At 46.1% G+C, this 24,621-nt stretch overlaps 1 protein-coding gene across 1 annotated transcript in view; it reads right to left on the reverse strand.

Moving 5' to 3' along the window:
- The window catches only part of LOC136691539 (netrin-1-like), a 34,580-nt gene extending 9,959 nt beyond the window's left edge, over nt 1–24,621 (reverse strand). Inside the window, exons 1-2 of the mRNA XM_066664097.1 lie at nt 24,403–24,621; nt 22,495–23,508 (exon numbers count right to left, since the gene is read on the reverse strand). Coding sequence (XP_066520194.1) covers nt 22,495–23,500 — 1,006 coding nt within the window. The 5' untranslated portion in view covers nt 23,501–23,508; nt 24,403–24,621. The remainder of the gene's footprint in view (nt 1–22,494; nt 23,509–24,402) is intronic.

A 24,621-nucleotide genomic window follows, 5' to 3' on the forward strand; every position in this document is an offset into this window, starting at 1 on the left:
GGGGGGGGGAGACTTTAAAACAAGATCAACTTTACAGGTCCCCAGACGTATACAAATACAAGCACAGCATTAGTTCACACTCAATCTCAAATCCCCAACTCCACTCCATACACATACAATCAAATCCTCACAGCAATCCTTAGTCTTCTACTGTACAGCCTTCTCCGAAATGCCAGCACCCGAGACCCCCGTCAGAGCGAAGGGAGGGGCTTCATTCCTCCATAAACAAGGTCAGACGGGGACCCCCCCCCCCCTCTCCGGACCCCGTCCCTGTGCCAGTGCTCCGCCGGTCGGTTACTAATGAACACAGCTGCTGGCGGTGGGTTTAATTACCCCCCATGTTTATTCATGATGTGTTTAGTGTGCGTTTGTGTTTCTCCAGCGCTGCACCATCTCTCCTCCTCCTCATACTTCAGTAAAACACACACACACCACACTCCATCTCCTGTTCATCCACTACATCTCAGATTAAAGGTGCAGTATATGATTCTGATTCATATTCAGACTAGACTCTAAACATGTGACGAACACGACTACAGCCTTCATTCTGATTTTATATTTAATCTGATTTTTATTACTGTTAGTTTTATTTCATTAAATTAAAAAGGTAAAGTTTAGTCACATTCTTAAAGATCTGACTATTTTCTGGCGTATTGTTTGATAATAATGTTATAATAAAAAATAGATTAAAAATTGTGCTACACCTTAAAAACACTAAATTATCGAAGATTTGTGTCCATTTTTATTAATGAAAAGCTCTTCATTCAGAGCGTGTTCACATTAAAGTGTGAATCTGGAGCCCACCAACCCACACACTGTGAAACAAGACCCCAGTCAGTGTTCTGAGTCAGAAACACGGGATAAAACGAGTCGTTCTGATTCTGCTCCGCTTCTGACGTCAAGTGCAGAGACTTTAGAATGGGCCCGCCCCCTCGTCTGAGTCCGTCCAATCACAGCGCTGGACCCGTGTTTATGTGAGAGCGCAAAGACGAGGTTAAACTCAGCAAAACAGACACAACGAGCGCGGAGAAATAAGAGCACTGAGTAAAAACGGAGAAGAAAGAGAACAGAGTGAAAACGGCTAAAAACCAGAGCTTCTGCTCCTCGCTCCTCACTGCTGTGCGCTCGGGGTCGGGGTGAACAGCGAGCGGCTCATTATCATTTAAAGGAACAGGTGCTGTTTACACAGGGAGAGAACACTGCTGTGGGGGTGTATCAGAGGGAAAGTGAAGTGAGGATAAACCACAGACTCCACTGATGTCTGTCACTGAGAAAGCCAACTCAGACCCGAGCTCCTCACACAGCGCAGCACCCCCTGCTGACCGGGTGCAGGTGGGGGTCAGAGGGAGTCTGTGAAGTTTGTAAACTGTGGGGAGAAGTTCGGATGCGGATCAATTCGGATTCAGGAAGCGGCTCAGCACTAATCCTCCTAAACCTCACCACAAGTTTCCCAGCGCCGTAACGAGGCCCAGGAGCCGAGGGTCCGCAACCTGCCGGCGCTGATCCCAAACTGATCCACTCCCCCCTCCGGCTACAGATCACAAACACACACACCGATAACAAGACCACCACAACCACACACACAAATGTTTATATCACTGTATATTATATCAGCCACAGCCTCTCTCTCTCTGTTTTTGGTTGAGAGACAGAGACAGAGGGAGGAGACGTTCAAAGGAACAATCGAGGGATATAAAATGATCTAATCCTTCAGAACAATATTCATGGATCAGCCATAACATTAAAAAGTGGTTAGAGCGCCCCCTGTTGTAGTGAGGGAGGGCGGGGTATCTGGCAGTGAGTGAAGGGTCAGTTCCTAAGGCTGATGTTGGAGGAGAAATGGTCAGTGGAAGGGTCTGAGGGCCACACTGAGATGGTTATAATGTTGTGGTCTGTCTCCAGAACTCAGGCCTGTGGGGAGTTCCCGGTGTGCAGCCGTCAGAACCGACCCAAAGTGGAGGTATTTTAATTTTACAGAACATACACTGAAGGAGATGAAGCCTCTTTCTCTCTCACTCTCTCTCTCTTTAGGTCTCTCTCCCTTTTCTCTCTCTCTCTCTCTCTCTCACAGATCTGTCATCTAAACAAGCTGTTCTCACACCTTCACTTAAGAGTGAGTGTGTGTGTGTGTGTGTGTGTGTGTGTGTGTGTGTGTGTGAGAGAGAGAGAGAGAGAGGAATGAGGAAAACCTGATCCAGATGAATTTTCTCTATTCATTTTGTCTTTTTTTCATTTTGACTGCTAACTCCACACAGCCATGAGAGAGAGAGAGGGAGCGAGAAAGGGCGTGCGAGTGTGTGTGTGTGTGTGTTGAAGGATGAGAAGTTTTCCTGACGGTGTTGTTAGTCCCGGCTGGTGTTGTGTAAATGTCTGACTGACTGATTGATCATTTAAACTAATAACACAGAGTCTGTAATAAAAACATGATGAAACGAGTTTCATCAGAAATTTGTTTAAACAATGATCCCGTCTGGTTTGAGACTGAGTTTAACACCACCATCAACAAGCTGTAACAACAAGAGAAACTGTCTCTGTCTCGTCTCTGTGACTCAGTCGTGATTGAACTCAATTTCTTTAAAGGCAGAATATATGACTCTCTGGGAAACCCAGTTCTCTCTGGTTTGTTTACATTCAGAATGGTGTGTGTGTGAGTAAGAAGCGACTGTATCTTTTAAGGTGGAGTGGTGTGTGTGAGTAAGAAGCGACTGTATCTTTTAAGGTGGAGCGGTGTGTGTGAGTAAGAAGCGACTGTATCTTTTAAGGTGGAGTGGTGTGTGTGAGTAAGAAGCGACTGTATCTTTTAAGGTGGAGTGGTGTGTGTGAGTAAGAAGCGACTGTATCTTTTAATGTGGAGTGGTGTGTGTGAGTAAGAAGCGACTGTATCTTTTAATGTGGAGTGGTGTGTGTGAGTAAGAAGTGACTGTATCTTTTAAGGTGGAGTGGTGTGTGTGAGTAAGAAGTGACTGTATCTTTTAAGGTGGAGCTGTGTGTGTGAGTAAGAAGTGACTGTATCTTTTAATGTGGAGTGGTGTGTGTGAGTAAGAAGTGACTGTATCTTTTAAGGTGGAGCGGTGTGTGTGAGTAAGAAGTGACTGTATCTTTTAAGGTGGAGCGGTGTGTGTGAGTAAGAAGTGACTGTATCTTTTAAGGTGGAGCGGTGTGTGTGAGTAAGAAGTGACTGTATCTTTTAATGTGGAGCGGTGTGTGTGAGTAAGAAGTGACTGTATCTTTTAAGGTGGAGCGGTGTGTGTGAGTAAGAAGTGACTGTATCTTTTAAGGTGGAGCGGTGTGTGTGAGTAAGAAGTGACTGTATCTTTTAAGGTGGAGCTGTGTGTGTGAGTAAGAAGTGACTATCTTTTAAGGTGGAGCGGTGTGTGTGAGTAAGAAGTGACTGTATCTTTTAATGTGGAGTGGTGTGTGTGAGTAAGAAGTGACTGTATCTTTTAAGGTGGAGCGGTGTGTGTGAGTAAGAAGTGACTGTATCTTTTAAGGTGGAGCGGTGTGTGTGAGTAAGAAGTGACTGTATCTTTTAAGGTGGAGCGGTGTGTGTGAGTAAGAAGTGACTATCTTTTAAGGTGGAGCGGTGTGTGTGAGTAAGAAGCGCTGTATCTTTTAAGGTGGCGTGGTGTGTGTGAGTAAGAAGTGACTGTATCTTGTTGGTGTCTGAAGTGTAAATTGTCTGTAAGTGTTTATTCAGTGTTTGAATTCCCACAGAAACTCATGTGTAACTCGAGCTGTTTAGTTTTGTAGCACTTTCCCTCTGTGTTTACTTTCATGCAGTTAGCGCTCTCCTGAATTTAGAGTCAGTTCCACCTTAAGTAATGTAACTGTAACAGCAAAAATAAGTCAGTGTTACCCCCCTATGGAGCAGGAATAGAGCAACATCCTCATCTCGGTTGGTGCTTTTCAGCGTTTGGAGTCTCTCCGTTGTCTAAAAACCTCCAGATGGCGTTTCTCTGCCGTGAGCAGAGAGAGAGAAAGACTAGCACCGGACCCAGACACTTTGTTTTTTTACCCGTTTACAGACACTGGGGCTTCGTAAACACATTACAGCACAAACCGAAAACAGCACATGGAGATGGAGCTTTATACACAGGGTTCTGATTACAGTCGTGAACTATGCCTTTAACTACAACAAAATATATTAATATGTGTAGGTAACTTCCACTACATCATGATAAAACTTTCCATGTCTGACAACTGACAAGCTTTAAAAATGTGTGTGTATGTGTGTGTGTGTGTGTGTGCGTGTGTGTGGTGTGTCTGCGAGAGAGAGAGAGAGAGGAAAAAGCGAGGAAGAGAAAAAGTGTGTGTGTCTGCTGTCTCAGTGTGTTATCAGTGAAGTTCTCTGGGAGATCAGCTCTTTAAAGAGCCCTCGACCGAGACGCACCATAAAACTGATAAAACCTCAGCACTTTAACAACGGACAGCAATAATAAACACTTCTCCACACACTTCTCCGACTTGAAGAGACGCCTCAGTGAGTAATCCATCCCCCTCTGATCCCCCCAGTGCCGCCCCTTCAGCAGAAGTCAGCTGAAGCTTGTCTGTGTCTGAGGAGTTCCCTGTAGATTCAAAGAGCAGCAGGACTTTGGGAAATGTTGGCTCTGATGGAGCTTTTCCACTGCAGGGTCCCTACTCTGCTCCCTACTACTCTGAGTTCCTCTGGTGTGTGGAACAGTGGAACTGTGTTCTCTGGAGTGATGGGGTTCCTCTGGTGTGTGGAACAGTGGAACTGTGTTCTCTGGAGTGATGGGGTTCCTCTGGTGTGTGGAACAGTGGAACTGTGTTCTCTGGAGTGATGGGGTTCCTCTGGTGTGTGGAACAGTGGAACTGTGTTCTCTGGAGTGATGGGGTTCCTCTGGTGATTTTGAGGCTGAACACCATCAGATCTTTTACATTTTGGTGTAATTATTATTAATGACTGTTTTCCTCTGGGCTCTGGCTTGCTGCCATGCTAACGCTAACGCTGACACCCTGCTAGGCGACGCTGTGTTTATGAAGGTGCGTGCGTGCATGCGTGTGTGTGTGTGAGGACCACACGGACTCTGCTGTGATTCACACACTGTGGAATGCCGTTCTCTTTCAGAAATAAATCAGAGCTAAATTGCTGTTTTATACAAAACAATCAACATCTCACTTTCCCAAATCCTGTAATAGCACCGGTGGGTGTGTGTGTGTGTGTGTGTGTGTGTCTGTGTGTGTGTGTTCCCCTGTGCTCTTTTCTGTCCATCACCTCCGGCCACAGAACTGATGATGTTCTAGGTTACAGAACCACTCTGATACTGCGTCCTGTCTCTACAGTGTTTTGAGTTTGTTTGCCATTTATTGACAGGACACCTCTGTTACATCTCTCTCTCTCTCTCTCCGTTGGGGTGTGTGTGTGTGTGTGTGTGTGTTTGTTGTCATGGACAGTGCCAGAGTGAGACTGTTTTGGGAAAACCCGAACACCGACAGAACATTGTTTTCTGAGTCCAGCCGCTGTGGATGTCTGTCTCTGTTTAATGACGGTGAGAGTTAATCTAGTGTAGTCCCCCCCACCCCTCCACTCTCTCTCTCTCTGGTGAACATAGAAGGCGTGAGCGTGAAAGGTGCCCAGTCGTACTTCAAATGATGCTCTCCAAGGCGGAGGTGTGTAGAGACGGCGTGTGGACTACAGTGAACTACATCAGTCACAAACTACACTGTACACACACAGCTCCTCTCTCCCTCTACAGTGAACTACATCAGTCATAAACTACACTGTACACACACAGCTCCTCTCTCCCTCTACAGTGAACTACATCAGTCACAAACTACACTGTACACACACAGCTCCTCGCTCCCTCTACAGTGAACCACATCAGTCATAAACTACACTGTACACACACAGCTCCTCGCTCCCTCTACAGTGAACCACATCAGTCATAAACTGCACTGTACACACACAGCTCCTCACTCCCTCTACAGTGAACCACATCAGTCATAAACTACACTGTACACACACAGCTCCTCGCTCCCTCTACAGTGAACCACATCAGTCATAAACTACACTGTACACACACAGCTCCTCTCTCCCTCTACAGTGAACCACATCAGTCATAAACTACACTGTACACACACAGCTCCTCTCTCCCTCTACAGTGAACCACATCAGTCATAAACTACACTGTACACACACAGCTCCTCTCTCCCTCTACAGTGAACTACATCAGTCACAAACTACACTGTACACACACAGCTCCTCTCTCCCTCTACAGTGAACTACATCAGTCATAAACTACACTGTACACACACAGCTCCTCGCTCCCTCTACAGTGAACTACATCAGTCATAAACTACACTGTACACACACAGCTCCTCTCTCCCTCTACAGTGAACCACATCAGTCATAAACTACACTGTACACACACAGCTCCTCTCTCCCTCTACAGTGAACCACATCAGTCACAAACTACACTGTACACACACAGCTCCTCTCTCCCTCTACAGTGAACCACATCAGTCATAAACTACACTGTACACACACAGCTCCTCTCTCCCTCTACAGTGAACCACATCAGTCACAAACTACACTGTACACACACAGCTCCTCGCTCCCTCTACAGTGAACCACATCAGTCATAAACTACACTGTACACACACAGCTCCTCACTCCCTCTACAGTGAACTACATCAGTCACAAACTACACTGTACACACACAGCTCCTCGCTCCCTCTACAGTGAACCACATCAGTCATAAACTACACTGTACACACACAGCTCCTCACTCCCTCTACAGTGAACCACATCAGTCATAAACTACACTGTACACACACAGCTCCTCGCTCCCTCTACAGTGAACCACATCAGTCATAAACTACACTGTACACACACAGCTCCTCTCTCCCTCTACAGTGAACCACATCAGTCATAAACTACACTGTACACACACAGCTCCTCTCTCCCTCTACAGTGAACCACATCAGTCATAAACTACACTGTACACACACAGCTCCTCGCTCCCTCTACAGTGAACCACATCAGTCATAAACTACACTGTACACACACAGCTCCTCGCTCCCTCTACAGTGAACTACATCAGTCATAAACTACACTGTACACACACAGCTCCTCTCTCCCTCTACAGTGAACCACATCAGTCATAAACTACACTGTACACACACAGCTCCTCACTCCCTCTACAGTGAACTACATCAGTCACAAACTACACTGTACACACACAGCTCCTCTCTCCCTCTACAGTGAACTACATCAGTCATAAACTACACTGTACACACACAGCTCCTCACTCCCTCTACAGTGAACCACATCAGTCATAAACTACACTGTACACACACAGCTCCTCGCTCCCTCTACAGTGAACCACATCAGTCATAAACTACACTGTACACACACAGCTCCTCGCTCCCTCTACAGTGAACCACATCAGTCATAAACTGCACTGTACACACACAGCTCCTCTCTCCCTCTACAGTGAACTACATCAGTCACAAACTACACTGTACACACACAGCTCCTCGCTCCCTCTACAGTGAACCACATCAGTCATAAACTACACTGTACACACACAGCTCCTCTCTCCCTCTACAGTGAACCACATCAGTCATAAACTACACTGTACACACACAGCTCCTCGCTCCCTCTACAGTGAACCACATCAGTCATAAACTACACTGTACACACACAGCTCCTCGCTCCCTCTACAGTGAACCACATCAGTCATAAACTGCACTGTACACACACAGCTCCTCACTCCCTCTAGTGAACCACATCAGTCATAAACTACACTGTACACACACAGCTCCTCGCTCCCTCTACAGTGAACCACATCAGTCATAAACTACTGTACACACACAGCTCCTCGCTCCCTCTACAGTGAACCACATCAGTCATAAACTACACTGTACACACACAGCTCCTCGCTCCCTCTACAGTGAACCACATCAGTCATAAACTACACTGTACACACACAGCTCCTCTCTCCCTCTACAGTGAACCACATCAGTCATAAACTACACTGTACACACACAGCTCCTCGCTCCCTCTACAGTGAACTACATCAGTCACAAACTACACTGTACACACACAGCTCCTCTCTCCCTCTACAGTGAACCACATCAGTCATAAACTACACTGTACACACACAGCTCCTCGCTCCCTCTACAGTGAACCACATCAGTCATAAACTACACTGTACACACACAGCTCCTCTCTCCCTCTACAGTGAACCACATCAGTCATAAACTACACTGTACACACACAGCTCCTTGCTCCCTCTACAGTGAACTACATCAGTCATAAACTACACTGTACACACACAGCTCCTCGCTCCCTCTACAGTGAACTACATCAGTCATAAACTACACTGTACACACACAGCTCCTCTCTCCCTCTACAGTGAACTACATCAGTCATAAACTACACTGTACACACACAGACAGCACTAGAGTTAACACAGATGAATAAATAGAAATGATGTGTGTTAGAAATATACACTGCACTGTTGACATCTAGATTCAGTCGTTTCAGGACGTGTGTAGTGCCCTACAGAGGGAGGATGGAGTGATTTGGGATTAAACCTGTTTCTCTCAGGCTTCGTGGGGTTTTGATGTCTCTAAGAAGTGCCATCTCCCTCTCCCCCTCTACTGGACTGGAGTGCAACCGTGCTCATATTCGCCTGGACATGGATCTTTTCAAAAATGAGATGAATAAGATCTGCGTGGACGCAGCCTGAGATGTCACCGTGACCTCAGCTCGTCCCTCTGCTCTAGCTGTCAGTAGAATCTGTCAGTGTCTGACCGCGACTGTGTCCTGTTTCTCCGGCCAGAGGAGGGTAGGCGAAGCCCTGTCCCGCTGTGAGGAATCGCTGTTGTTTATATCTAGAGCTCCCTGGAGGACGGTGTTAGACCCAGGCGGAGAGGTTTCCGTGGAGCACTGGACGTTTCTCATCACGGAGACAGGCGTGTTTCCTTTTGGCCGTGGAACAAAGGCTGAGTGGGGAAATGTGTCCCAGGCTGCGGCGCTGGGCCTGAGCCGCGGGTCTTTCATGTGTTCACCTGGGCTCTGTTACAGCTCCAGACCTGTTTATTTACACTGTTTACTGCTGTTTCTGTGTTTGTGAAGTGGTGTGTTCATCGTCCTCTTGGTTTTCAGCCCTGTTCCCACATCCAGACCTTTATAACAGAGATTGTTACAGAGCTTATGACAGAATGATCTCTTAAACCTTACAGAACTGATAAGCTCATCCTACACTTTCAACTCTCAGTCCACTCCAATGCTGTCTTTACTAGTAATTATAGTATTATATCTGATTATTATTAATTTGATAATAATTGATTTGCTGTGGGCCTCACAGTGGAGCAGGTAGAGTCTCGGTAACATCTCCAGGGTCCTGGAGGTTGTGGGTTTGAATCCTGCACTGGGTGACTGTCTGTGAGGAGTGTGGTGTGTTCTCCCTGTGTCTGTGTGGGTTTCCAACCAAGCTGGAACAAAAGAACAGTGGGTTCTTCAGCAAAAGCCGTGACGGTGTTCGTGGGCGAGTGGAGAGATAAAGAAGCACCAGAAAGAGCTCAGAGCCTGAAATAAAGCATCATGGCGCAGTGGAGCTATACGGTCATTTACAGAGTGTTATATCGTTTTCAATTGTGACTGTAAACAGAGAACAAGACGCGTCAGTGGAGGGAATAAGAAATGACCCATTTCTGATTTGGAAATAAAACCAGGAAAATGCTGTGTGTGATGGTGGGCTGTGGTCAGCGCGACTTGAGGCTCCATCACTTTACATTTCTTTGTATTTCTCACTGTTCACAACCTCAGAGGAACCCTATCAAACCCCTCAAAACCCCATCACCATCCAAACCCAAACCCGACAAAACCATGAACCAATCAGATATGACTCTGAGCCTGTGACACACACACACACACACACACACACACACACACTCCTCACTTGCACAAACACCTCTACTAATCTCATTAATTATCATGAAACGTAGTCTGTGAACTTTTGCCCCCTCTCTCTCTCTTTGGGGTAATAAAGGCAGGGGGTAACAGAGGGGGCTGGGGAGGGGGCAGATGACCACCACGGAGGTCATTAAAGAGCTGCTAATGTGTGAAATTGGAGGCCATTAACTTTCTCTGAGCAGGAAAAACAAATTAGCTTTAACACTCCTTCTTTACCAGCAGGAGAGAGAGAGAGAGAGAGAGAGAGAGAGCAGAAGATAAAGAATGAGAGTAAATATATATACAGAGAGAACTGTGACCCTAGTCCTTTATCATTTTTATGTCAGACACAATGCACAACGCAAAGATCACTGATGGCACCTTTAAAAAAATATGAAATTTCATGTTTATTTTAAATAAGTACAATAAATAACATTATTCATCTTGTTATTTACATGACGTTAGTTATGTGGTGTTTATGTGTTGATGACGTTATGTGGTGTTTATGTGTTAGTGACGGTGTTTGTGTTGGTGAAATTATGTGGTGTTTATGTGTTGGTGGCAGTGTTTGTGTTGCTGAAATAATGTGGTGTTTATGTGTTGGAGATGTTAGTTATGTGGTGTTTATGTGTTGGTGGCAGTGTTTGTGTTGATGACGTTATGTGGTGTTTATGTGTTGGGGACGTTAATTATGTGGTGTTTGTGTTAGTGACAGTGTTTGTGTTGTTGATGTTATGTGGTGTTTATTATTATTATTATTATTATCATTACACTTATATAGCGCCTTTCTAGATACCCAAGGACGCTTTAAATCTACACTGCTCAGAACGCTCAATTCACACACACACACACACACTGGCGGGAAGCGGCAGCCAAACGCGCACAGCGTACTCTCAACCAGAAACGACCGTCCACCTGGAGGACTGCATCGGGCACTAGGGTTTAACCCAGGACAGAGCGCCAATCCATATCTGGGCTCACACACATATTCACTCACACATACACACTCATTAACTCACAAACCAGGACAGTTATTACAGAAGCCAATTCACCTACCCTCCATGTTTTTGGACTGTTTTGGAGTGTTTATGTGTTGGAGATGTTAGTTATGTGGTGTTTATGTGTTGGTGGCAGTGTTTGTGTGTTAGTGGCGGTGTTTGTGTTGATGACGTTATGTGGTGTTTATGTGTTGGGGACGTTAATTATGTGGTGTTTGTGTTAGTGACCGTGTTTGTGTTGATGACGTTATGTGGTGGCTACATTAGTTATGTGGTGTTTATGTGTTAGTGACAGTGTTTGTGTTGTTGATTTAATATGGTGTTTATGTGTTGGAGATGTTAGTTATGTGGGGTTTATGTGTTGGAGTGTTACGTCTGGTGACTTATTTGTGTTGTTTCTCTATCCTGAGTAAATGCCACAGGTGCTGCTGCTGATTTGCTGCTGGAACCGTGCTCCGGTTGGCTGACAGGATTAAGGCGGAACAGATTTAAAGCCCTGCTGGATGACTGAAAGAAGCTCCTCCTCTTCCTCCTGGTCATTGCTTCTTCCTGCCAGACTAAAGCTTGTGTGTATGTGCATCTGTGAACATACTATTGTTTGTGATTCAGCTCATGCTATTGTGTGTGAGTCAGCTGTCTAATGTGGTGTTAACCTCATAGTTCTCCTACTCATTTGGAAGCTGTAGGGGGTGTAGCCTTATTTATTTTCATTAAAGGGGTTGACTTGCATTCTGTTTATGTTAGGGAGTTAGGTAATGTTTTTGTATTTTCTTTCTTTATTGATTTGGGTAGGTAAGTTATATATATTGGGTGGAATGGGATTTGTTTATTTTAGGCTTAGACCACTCCTGAAGTTTTGCTTCCATTGTCATCTTGGAGTAAATAAAACATTTGGAGACTGAATTCTGGTGAACCTGTCGTTTCCTTGGTCTGGTGGGACTGAAGTGTGAGGAGTTGGGGGAGACATATATACTTTTTTTTTCCTTTTTACTTTATGTTGCGGCCTACCTAGACAGGCTGTAACATGGAGATGTTAGTTATGTGGGGTTTATGTGTTAGTGACAGTGTTTGTGTTGGTGAAGTTATGTGGTGTTTGTGTTGGTGGCGATAATTATGTGGTGTTTATTTGTTAGTGACACTGTTTTGTTGATGTTATGTGGTGTTTATGTGCTGTTGACATTAGTTATGTGGTGTTTATGTGTTAGTGACAGTGTTTGTGTTGTTGGCATTATGTGGTCTTTATATGTTGGTGACGTTAGTTATGTGGTGTTTATGTGTTAGTGACGGTGTTTGTGTTGATGAGGTTATGTGGTGGTGACGTTAGTTATGTGGTGTTTATGTGTTGGTGGCAGTGTTTATGTGTTAGTGACGGTGTTTGTGTTGGTGATGTTATGTGGTGTTTATGTGTTGGTGATGTTTGTTATGTGGTGTTTGTGTTAGTGACGGTGTTTGTGTTGATGAGGTTATGTGGTGGTGACGTTAGTTATGTGGTGTTTATGTGTTGGTGGCAGTGTTTATGTGTTAGTGATGGTGTTTGTGTTGGTGAAGTTATGTGGCTTTTATGTGTTGGTGATGTTAATTATGTGGTGTTTATGTGTTAATAACAGTGTATGTGTTGGTGAAGTTATGTGGTGTTTATGTGTTGGTGACCTTAGTTATGTGGTGTTTATGTGTTGGTGACAGTGTTTGTGATGTTAGTTATGTGGTGTTTATGTGTTGGTGGCCTTAGTTATGTGGTGTTTATGTGTTGGTGACAGTGTTTGTGATGTTAGTTATGTGGTGTTTATGTGTTGGTGACCTTAGTTATGTGGTGTTTATGTGTTGGTGACAGTGTTTGTGATGTTAGTTATGTGGTGTTTATGTGTTGGTGGCCTTAGTTATGTGGTGTTTATGTGTTGGTGACAGTGTTTGTGATGTTAGTTATGTGGTGTTTATGTGTTGGTGGCCTTAGTTGTGTGGTGTTTATGTGTTAGTGACAGTGTTTGTGTTGGTGAAGTTATGTGGGGTTTATGTGTTGGTGACCTTAGTTATGTCGTGTTTGTGTGTTAGTGGCAGTGTTTGTGATGTTAGTTATGTGGTGTTTATGTGTTGGTGGCAGTGTTTGTGATGTTAGTTATGTGGTGTTTATGTGTTGGTGACATTATTTATGTGGTGTTTATGTGCTGGTGGCAGTGTTTATGTGTTAGTGACAGTGTTTGTGTTGGTGACGTTATGTGTTTATGTGTTGGTGACGTTAGTTATGTGGTGTTTATTTGTTGGTGACATTATGTGGTGTTTATGTGTTGGTGACGTTAGTTATGTGGTGTTTATGTGTTGGTGGCAGTGTTTGTGTTGGTGAGGTTATGTGGTGTTTATGTGTTGGTGACATTATTTATGTGGTGTTTATGTGTTGTTTGCGTTATGTGGTGTTTATGTGCTGGAGGCAGTGTTTATGTGTTAGTGAGTGTTTGTGTTGGTGACGTTAGTTATGTGGGGTTTATGTGTTAGTGACAGTGTTTTTGCTGGTGAAATTATGTGATGTTTATGTGTTGGTGACATTATTTATGTGGTGTTTATGTGTTGATGACATTAGTTTTGTGTTGATGAAAGAAAGGGGTGCCTCTGATCTGATCTGAATAATTAAATAATCATCTCTCATCCTCATTTATATTTCACATCCATATGTATGTCGTCCATATGTCCATGTCCTTACTGTTTCTGATAAAGTGGCCAGTTGACACTCCCTAGTAGAAGGTGGGTGTTTCTGATAAAATGTCCAGTGAGTGTCAGTAGAGGGGGGTGTTTCTGATAAAGTGGCCAGTGAGTGTCAGTAGAAGGGGGTGTTTCTGATAAAGTGGCCAGTGAGTGTCAGTAGAGGGGGGTGTTTCTGATAAAGTGGCCAGTGAGTGTCAGTAGAGGGGGGTGTTTCTGATAAAGTGGCCAGTGAGTGTCAGTAGAGGGGGGTGTTTCTGATAAAGTGGCCAGTGAGTGTCAGTAGAGGGGGGTGTTTCTGATAAAGTGGCCAGTGTGTGTGAGTAGAGGGGGGTGTTTCTGATAAAGTGGCCAGTGAGTGTCAGTAGAGGGGGGTGTTTCTGATAAAGTGGCCAGTGAGTGTCAGTAGAGGGGGGTGTTTCTGATAAAGTGGCCAGTGAGTGTCAGTAGAGGGGGGTGTTTCTGATAAAGTGGCCAGTGTGTGTGAGTAGAGGGGGGGTGTTTGTAATTAAGCGGCCGGGGGGCTGTTCTGGGTCTAATATAGGTGGTATGTATGTGTGATGTGGTGGTGGGGGGGTTGTGAAAGATGTGCCCTGAAGCTCTCTGCTGCTTCCAAACTTCAGGAATGCCACAAAGGAAAAGCAGTTTGTTTGGGTTTTTTTTTTGTTTTTGAGGGGGGTGGTGTTTTAAGTATTGCCCAAGTCCTCTGAGCAGTGGTGGATTATGGGAAACTAGGCCAGTTGCTTTGTTTGTGGAAATCATCATCATCATACGATCCAAAAATAACAGCACGCGGGTTTAACGTCTGAATGTAATTCAGAAGTTGGATTGTTCGCCTCGGACCGGGAGGAATGCTGGGTATTGTTGCTGTATCAATTCCATAACCACCATCACCACAGTGCCCCCCACCACCTCACTCCCAGAGCCCACCAAAACACCCCCAGAACTGCACATCAGCTACAGAAACACAGGAGGACACACAACTATCCGGAATGCCAAGCTTAGCTGGGTCCGATTAGAGCCACGGCGCGTCCCTACAGTAAAGTCACCTTATTTTACACTGGAGCGGTTGGACAGCGTCCAACACCCAGCTCTCTGTGGGGACATGGACAGAAACATGTACAGAAGCATCTCTATGTCTTCAGAAGACAGCACTGTGACAGTTTCTCCAGTGACTATTACTGACCTCAGAGCAGCAGAACAGACCCCACACCACAGAGGACTAGGGGAGATCAGGGCAAAGATCAAGTTAAAGTTTAAGCAAAGATCGGGGACAAAAAACTTTGTCAGAAATGGGGAAAAAAGAACATCAGAGTAAAACTGATGCAGAAATCAGAGTAAAAGAGGTCAGACTTTGAGCAAAATTGGAGTAAAACCTGTTCAAATCTGGGTAGAAATATGTGGACCATGGGGTTAAATGAAGGCATCATGGTGGAGCAGCAAGTCCTGGAGGTTGTGGGTTCAAATCCCGCTCCGGGTGACTGTCTGTGAGGAGTGTGGTGTGTTCTCCCTGTGTCTGCATGGGTTTCCTCCGGGTGACTGTCTGTGAGGAGTGTGGTGTGTTCTCCCTGTGTCTGTGTGGGTTTCCTCCGGCTGACTGTCTGTGAGGAGTGTGGTGTGTTCTCCCTGTGTCTGTGTGGGTTTCCTCCGGGTGATTGTCTGTGAGGAGTGTGGTGTGTTCTCCCTGTGTCTGCGTGGGTTTCCTCCGGGTGACTGTCTGTGAGGAGTGTGGTGTGTTCTCCCTGTGTCTGTGTGGGTTTCCTCCGGGTGATTGTCTGTGAGGAGTGTGGTGTGTTCTCCCTGTGTCTGCGTGGGTTTCCTCCGGGTGATTGTCTTTGAGGAGTGTGGTGTGTTCTCCCTGTGTCTGCGTGGGTTTCCTCCGGGTGACTGTCTGTGAGGAGTGTGGTGTGATATCCCTGTGTCTGCGTGGGTTTCCTCCGGGTGATTGTCTGTGAGGAGTGTGGTGTGTTCTCCCTGTGTCTGCGTGGGTTTCCTCCGGGTGACTGTCTGTGAGGAGTGTGGTGTGTTCTTCCTGTGTCTGTGTGGGTTTCCTCCGGGTGATTGTCTGTGAGGAGTGTGGTGTGTTCTCCCTGTGTCTGCGTGGGTTTCCTCCGGGTGATTGTCTTTGAGGAGTGTGGTGTGTTCTCCCTGTGTCTGCGTGGGTTTCCTCCGGGTGACTGTCTGTGAGGAGTGTGGTGTGATATCCCTGTGTCTGCGTGGGTTTCCTCCGGGTGATTGTCTGTGAGGAGTGTGGTGTGTTCTCCCTGTGTCTGCGTGGGTTTCCTCCGGGTGACTGTCTGTGAGGAGTGTGGTGTGTTCTTCCTGTGTCTGCGTGGGTTTCCTCCGGGTGATTGTCTGTGAGGAGTGTGGTGTGATATCCCTGTGTCTGCGTGGGTTTCCTCCGGGTGACTGTCTGTGAGGAGTGTGGTGTGTTCTCTCTGTGTCTGTGTGGGTTTCCTCCGGGTGACTGTCTGTGAGGAGTGTGGTGTGTTCTCTCTGTGTCTGTATGGGTTTCCTCCGGGTGACTGTCTGTGAGGAGTGTGGTGTGATATCCCTTTGGGAAAAGGTTAAACGACCAAAAGGATTTTCTTTCTTTTTCTCTCACTCTCTCTCTTTCCGAGGGCCCCACTGTGATGGTTATAATATTTTGGTCAGTCTCAGCTCTGTGTGTTCGGTGTTGGACTCTGCTACTGTTTCCTGCAGCCGAGACAAACCAGGGTCAAAGCTCATCTGCACAGATCCCTCGTATCAGCCGCCCGCTGCAGATAAGACCAGAACGAGGCGAGATAACGTCACTTCAAACGCAGACACCGCGGTTCTTTTATAACACACGAGTCCTCCGCTCAGAAACAAAACAACCGCAGCGACCAGATCACTGACATTCTCCCTTCCACCTTAACCCCACACAGGCCACGGAGGAAGAACACCAACGCCTCTTTACAAAAATACAACGTGTATTTGTTTTTATTTCTGTCACCACATGTAATTACACTCTGTTCCAATGACAGCCCTTTTCCACCAAAGAACTCTGGTCTTGAACTGGTTCTGTTTGGGTTTATAAGATCCTTGGTGTTTTTCAGTGAATCAGCCGCGTTTACAGCCGCTTTAGTGGAAACCGAGGATACGCCACAGAACACGTCACCAGGAGGGGGCGCTGCACAGCGACAGTAAACAGAAGAGAGAAGATGGCGGAGCGTGTAGACGCCCTGTGAGCGTTTGTGCTGCTGTTACAGACATTTGTTTGTCTCCAAAATCAAATATGGATCAACTTTGGCGATAATAAGCAGAAGATTACACTGTGCGCTCCTCGTGGGTGTCGCCACCCTGCACCCATCCACTACTTGCCGCTGTTCACAATTAGGTTCACAAACCAAAATGGAGCCCGATCCACGTTGGAGGAAAAGAGCTAATAGTGTCTTACTCCCTACATAGTGCACTTCCCCAATTATACAACTGAGGGTTACACACTAGAGCGTCAGAAGAACATTCCTCAGATGTATTTCAGTGAGTGCAGTTAAAAACAGTCAAAAAAAACACACATCAAAAACAGTTCAAACCATTTCAAATTTTGCTGCAACAGACTCTGAGGTGGAGACACGTCGACCAATGGAAACGAGGACGGGCACAGACAGACAACCGATGGGACTCCAGAACAAAGGAGAGGAGAATCAGGGCAGTGCACTCGTCCCCAGTTCTGTACGACCCCAGATTAACAGAATATAAAGATTCACGTCATCATGCAGTGGCCTGGTGCAGTGTGTGTGTGCCGTATAGAACCAGGTTCTACAAGGTGTGTATAGAACCATCTATAGCACATCAATCTAAAGAAACCCTTCACAATGCAAAGCACTATTTAAATCATGCAAGAAGAGTTCAGGGTTCTCTACAGAATCATTTTCTTTAATCAAGATCCCTTGTAGAACCATAGTCATGTTATAACCAGAAAACGTCTGCCCACATTAGTAGGTTTTACTGCGCTACACGTTCTAGAACAACCCTGTTTTATTTCTCAGATCGGGATAAAGTCCTCAGCTCAGTAAAAGCCCTGTCCGCTCCTGAACTTAATAACGGATTACATTTCACTGCGAACCTATTCAGTTTAATCACCGCAGAGCTACTGCTTTATTTGTCCAGGGAGAGCCACGCGTGGTCTCAAAGACCCCATTAATAAACAACTAATGAATAGTAATAAAAGTGTAATAAACCTGTAATAAAGCTGTGTGTAATTTCCAGTGAGGGTCAGTAACACAGTCAATGATCTAAACCCCAGCCGTGCTGCTTTTTCTCCGCTGTGTTACTGAAGACTGGAACCTGCTGTGTTTCCCACCCAGCGCCACAGAAACCGGACCTCATACCTCCGCCGGCCCGACCCGACCCGGCCCAGCCCAGAACCAGGGTAAATAAACAGAGCGAGAGATGGAGAGACAGAGAAACTGGGTGAATACCATTTCCCCACTTGCTCCTATCACTCAACCCTTCTGCGTTACTCAAATCCATCTGTGTTTGGGGAGTGGGGTCACAGTTCCCACTGGTGTAGAGGGGCAGAGGGATAGAAGGGTAGAAGATTAGGGGGTAGAGGGGTTGGGTCCCCGCTCTTCTCCTGGAAACCAGCACTGCACCCATGCTCATCAAAACAAAAGTCCTTGTGCGAATGAAGCCTGAAACAGCCCAACACTCAGAACCGTTCATTTCCTCAGCTCCGTGCCGCTCCGGTGAACTGGTGCAGACCGTGTGCCGTTAGGGGCATGGTGTGTGCAGGGGTTGGAGACCGAGGCCAACGAGGAGCTTCTCTGTGAGGCGTGGATTTTCGGAAAGGAAAAGAATATTACGGCAGAAGATCCGAAGCCAGAAAAATGGCATCATGGACACGGCCCTAGAAAAGCCTCCGTAACCTTCAGTGGAGGTCAGTGAATACAGATTTAACTCAGAGTCATTTGGAGCATTTTTACTGGATCATTCATCATTACATTTCCACAGAGTGAAGGACAGCTGCTGTGTTTAATGATGCAGTAACTCAACACCTACAAACACACACGGAGATACGTGCTGTTCTTTGGAAAGTGATGATATATTTATCATGAGTCACTGATGATTTATTATGTGAACAGACTCATAGCAGGAAGGAAGTAAACTAAGCCAACAACTGAAACACGGCAGCGTCCAGGAAACGTAAAACATAACAAAATTAAAGCTGAATGAACGGAAACATTTGGGGCTTTTTATTGAGCTGAAAGTGAAATGATTTACTAACACCTTTCACAAGCTGCATGTCAAATGGAGATGATGGACAACTCTGTGGAATAATGGTGCTTTTCCACGGCATGGAACCTACACGCTCTACACGGCTCGGCACGGCTCTACACGGCTCGGCACGGCTCTACACGGCTCGGCACGGCTCTACACGGCTCGGCACGGCTCTACACGGCTCGGCACGGCTCTACACGGCTCGGCACTGCTCTACACGGCTCGGCACTGCTCTACACGGCTCGGCACTGCTCTACACGACTCGGCACTGCTCTACACGACTCTACACGGCTCGGCACTGCTCTACACAACTCGGCACTGCTCTACACGACTCGGCACTGCTCTACACGACTCGGCACTGCTCTACACGACTCTACACGGCTCGGCACTGCTCTACACAACTCTACACAACTCGGCACTGCTCTACACAACTCTGCACTGCTCTACACAACTCTACGCGACTCGGCACGGCTCTACACGGCTCTTTTTCTTTCCCACTGGCCAAATCTGGTCCTGGTAGGTTGTCAGTCCCAGCTACCTCAGGGAATAAAGCGTTGCTCTGTTCTATTTGTGTTCTGAAGATATTTCAGGGAGATTTTAACCACTACACACAGTAACTCAGCTCCAAGTGGACACTTAGAAACAAGGGAGGGAGAGAGAGAGAGAGAGAGAGAGAGAGAGGTCAGAATGATGGAGGTAAAGGACAAGCAAAGAGAACTGGACACACACTCGTTCACTGAGAGAAGGGACAGTGGCTGAGAACACAAACACACACTGACCACCCGCTCCAGAGAGGCATCATCATGTTACACACATTCCAGCTCAAGGTGTGTGTGTGTGTTAAACCAGCTGCAGATGCTTTGTGTGTGTGAGTGTGTGTGTGTGTGTTGTGCGCAGTCTGGCAGGCATCAAGCTGAGTTTGTAGCTGAGGGTCTGCTCAGAGTTTAAACCGAACGTGGGACCACCGCCAAAACACTCATCTGTCCTGGAGGTCTGAGTCTGCTCAAAATCACACACACACACACACACACACACACACACACACACACACACACACACAAACACCCTACACTCAAACCTCAAAATATTAGGGGTGTTTCTGATAAAGTGGCCATAGTTTAGAAGGTGCAGAGATTCAAATATAATTCTCACTGGCCACTTTATCAGAAACACCCCCCCCCTCTACTGACACTCACTGGCCACTTTATCAGAAACACCCCCCCTCTACTGACACTCACTGGCCACTTTATCAGAAACACCCCCCCCCCCACTACTGACACTTACTGGCCACTTTATCAGAAACACCCCCCCCCCCTCCACTACTGACACTCACTGGCCACTTTATCAGAAACACCCCCCTCTACTGACACTCACTGGCCACTTTATCAGAAACACCCCCTCTACTGACACTCACTGGCCACTTTATCAGAAACACCCCCCCATCTACTGACACTCACTGGCCACTTTATCAGAAACACCCCCCTCTACTGACACTCACTGGCCACTTTATCAGAAACACCCCCCTCTACTGACACTCACTGGCCACTTTATCAGAAACACCCCCCTCTACTGACACTCACTGGCCACTTTATCAGAAACACCCCTTCGCTATCCCTCCTATTTCTGTATTTGTTTCTCCTCCTCCTCCCTCTCCTTTCTCTGTACTATTTCTGCTTCCTTCTGTCTCTTTATATCTTTTGTTCTCTCTCTCAGAGTGGAGTTAAGTGGATTTATTCCAGATCAATATCGATCGTCCAATCACTTTAAAAGTGGATCAAGCCCTTTATCGACCGTTCACACACTCTCTCTAATTACACACCACCTCTTTCTCTCTTTCATTTTGCCTCTTCACTCTTTCAGTTCATCATTCTCTCTCTCTACTTCCTCCGCGCTGTCTTTTGTTTTCATTTCTTTTTTCTGTTTCACATTTTTCCAAGTTTTTTCTTTCTCTTTATCTCAGGTTTATCCTTCATTTTTTTCATGTCTTTCTTTTTTCTTTTCTCTCTTCAGTCTTTTTCTTTGCTTTGTTTTCCTCCTTTTCCCTCTTCCCTCCATCACTCTCCTCTTTATCTACATTTTCTCTCTCTCTCTGAGCTGTTTATTTTATTGTTCTGACGTGTCCATCATCTCTCTGAAGAAACTCAAACACAGTTGGTATATTTACATTGTTCTTTATGAAATAATTCCCCTAATATTTTGAATGTATTACTGAATTACTGTAAAATATAAATATATCTTTATATTATTTAATGTTTCTGTGTTATTCATTACTTTGATTTGTTCTGAAAGACTTTTATATTGTTTCTGATTTAAATAAAGGGCCCAGTGTAAAACAAACATTTTAAATGTAAAATTCCCAAAGTCTGTTTTTGATGAAAATATTTATTAATTTTATAATTTTTAAAGATGAAATGATCACAGCAGGTGTGCTTTTATTCTGCTTCCTGTCTTCATTCCTGCTGCGTATTTATTAATTAAACTGACACTGCATTCTTTGAACTGTTTGTAGGTTTTATTTAAATTTATATTAGAATTATTATATTTGAATATATTAGAAATATTTGTATAAAATAAAAACCATCTGAAAAATGGAACCCTTTCAGGAAACTCTTAGTAAAAAGTAAATGTATCATTTGTAAATTGTACTGTGAAGCTCCTATATCTGGAGAAATGAGGAGAAATGAGGAGAAATGAGATTTATATCAACATTACACTTATTTTCACTGAAATAAAACTAAATCAAATAATCACTTTAATATCCTCAGTTTAAACCCGTTATAACTTTTTAAAGGGCACCAATTCACATCCATCAGCCACAAGATTAAAACCACTGAGCGCTGATGAGGAACCCTCCGTGTAACGGTCAGTGGAAGGGTCTGAGGGCCACACTGCGGCGTCTGTAATGTTGTGGTCAGTCTCCAGAACTGTTCCCAGTGTTCAGAGCAAGACACACACTCACCCAGTCACACACACACACTCACACTCATCCAATCACTCACTCACACAGTCACACCTACGGACAGTCTCTCTCACACACACACACACACACACCTGTGGACTGTTTCACACAACACCATCCCTACATATGTGCCAGTACACGTCTGATTACACACAAACACTCCACATGAACAATTTCTGTCTCCTCTGAGGACATCCGAGTGTCCCCAGGGACTGCAGATGGAAACTACCTTATCAACCAACTCTGGAGCAAAGCATATTTCCTCCTCTGAGGTTAATGTCATCCATGCCGCGTCCCTGTTCAAAATAAACACAATAAAATATAAATACGTCCGATTACACACACACACACACACACACACACTCCACATTAACAACTCCTGTCTCATCTGAGGACAGAGTCTCTATAACACACCGTCCTACTGCAGGGGACACGTCTGATTACACACACACACACACACACACACACACACACTCCACATTAACAACTCCTGTCTCATCTGAGGACATCTGAACACTTATCTACGCCACTAAATTGACCAAATGAAACGTTCAGAAAGTGTTTTTAGTCATGCTTTCCCTCCCTCCACTGCTCTCTCTCTCTGTCTCACACACACACACACACGTTCTGTCACACTGTCACACCTGGATGTTCAGAGACGGTTCTCGGTCACTCACCCACGCACTCGTGAGCCTCCCGGGCGGTGGCCCGTTGCCAGGGCCGGTCGTAGTGGAAGGGTTTGCAGCGGTCGCACTCGGGTCCGGCCGTGTTGTGTTTGCAGTCACAGGCGAGAGCGCCGGTCTCACGCTCTTTCACGCAGCGGGACGCGTGTCCGTTACATTTACAGCGTCCTCCCACCTGCAGGTCAGACACGGCATAGAACCGGGAGTCGTCCCTGTCCTCCTCTTCATCCTCCTCCTCTGTTTCGCTGTCGTCTTCGTGCAGGCGGCTGAAGGTGACCCTGATGTCGGTGGCAGTGACCCAGTCCTGCAGCACGGGCGAGTTGTCGAAGTCGTGGGCGGAGGGGCGTCCGTCCAGCGTGCTGAAGGCCACCAGTCCTCCGGAGAGCGTGCGGCCGTCGGCGCCGTGCACGTGGGAGTCGGTGCAGACGGCCTCCTGCTCATTCTGCTTGGCCACGGCAACGCGGTTGGGGCGGCTGTAGACCTTGCGGCACTGCGTGGAGTAGAACTGGAAGGGCACCCACGTCTTCCCGTAGTCCATGGACTTGAAGATGGCCATGGAGTCCGGACGCCTGGAGCAGAACTGGACGCTCACGTATGTCACCTCGAACTTTTTGCCAAGAGACAGCGTCAGGGACACGTTGAGTGGCGGGCGGACGCCTGTGTCCGACTGCCAGCATGTGAGGTTGTGGGGGTTGTTGAGGTCGGTGAGGTACGACGCGGGATGCGACCGCTTGAGGTCGGACGAGTCGCAGGTGCTGCAGCTTCGGTCTCCGTCCTTCCCCCGGATGCAGTACCGAGACGGTCCCTTTGTGCCGCAAGTGCTGGACGCCCGGACATCCTTCCCGAAAGCGGCGTTCACGAAGTCTGGGATGCAGCGGCGTGCCGTTCCGTGCTCGTCGTAGCAGGGGTCGGGGCTGGAAGCCTGTGCGGCGGTGGCAGGAATCACAGACGAGCAGCAGAGCCCCGCCAGGGCCAGCAGCGCTAACCACACCGTCCTCATCTGAGAGACTGGAGAGAGTGACAGAGAGACAGAGAGAAAGAGAGAGAGAGAGAGAGAGAGAGAGAGAGAGAGAGAGAGAGTGAGTGTGTGTATATGTGTGTGTGTGAGAGAGAGAGAGGGGGGAGTGTGTGAGTTGAATGAGAAGGGTGGAGTGTGTGTGAGCGGGTGGGCGAGCGAATAAGAGAAAGAGAGAGAGAGCTCTCCTGCAGGGAAGTTTGAAGAACACACACACACTCTCTCTCTCTCAATCTCTCTGTGTCTCAATCTGTATTTCTCTTTTTGTGTTCTCTCTCTCCTTCTGTTTCTCTCTCTCTCTCTTTCTCTCTCTCGCTGCAGGAGTGAACTCTATCTGATCCTATCTCTGTCTTTCTCGCTGTAGGTGTGATCTCTTCCTCTCTCTCCCTGTGTTTTAGTCTCTCTCTCTCTCTCTCTCTCTCTCTCTGAGTAAACAGCGCCCCTCTGTGGTGACTCAGGTCATTGGCAGGACACATTTAACATCTTTATTTAGGTCTAACCTCGACCCTGAACTGAGCGGATAAAGAGAACGAGTGAACTAATGAATGACAGAATGAAGGTCTAAATTTGAAAATATACATTTTAAAACACACACTCCACCCCCCACACACACTCTCTATTTAATTGAGAAATATATTTCTTTCTGTACTCAGATTCACAGCATATATCCCTCCATCTCTCTCTCTCTCTCTCTCTATATATATATATATATATATATCCCTCGTCCAGTAAAAATACTTCAGACGTTGAAATGCTTTTTAAATGCTTTAAAATTTGTTTCTTAAAATGAATATATATTTTTTAATATTTAAAAAATGTCTAATCTCTTTTTAATTCGGATCTTGTGTGAAAAAGAGAGGCTGAGGCTCTGAACAGCGAACACTTACCCGCTCCATATTTCACCAACGGCTCCTTCTCCAGCCTTAGCCTCGCCGCTGGTCGTATATTGTTTAGCTTTCACAGAAACGTATTTCAATCTTAATTAACTGCTGAAAAATACTATTCACCCACACATTTACCTCAGATTTAACATCCGTTTATCAACAGCTCAAATGTAACCTCCAGAAATCAGCTTTATTCCTGACACACTGGACTTTTCCCGCCTT

The sequence above is a fragment of the Hoplias malabaricus genome, chromosome 3 (genome assembly GCF_029633855.1).
Source record: "Hoplias malabaricus isolate fHopMal1 chromosome 3, fHopMal1.hap1, whole genome shotgun sequence".
NCBI lineage: Eukaryota > Metazoa > Chordata > Actinopteri > Characiformes > Erythrinidae > Hoplias > Hoplias malabaricus.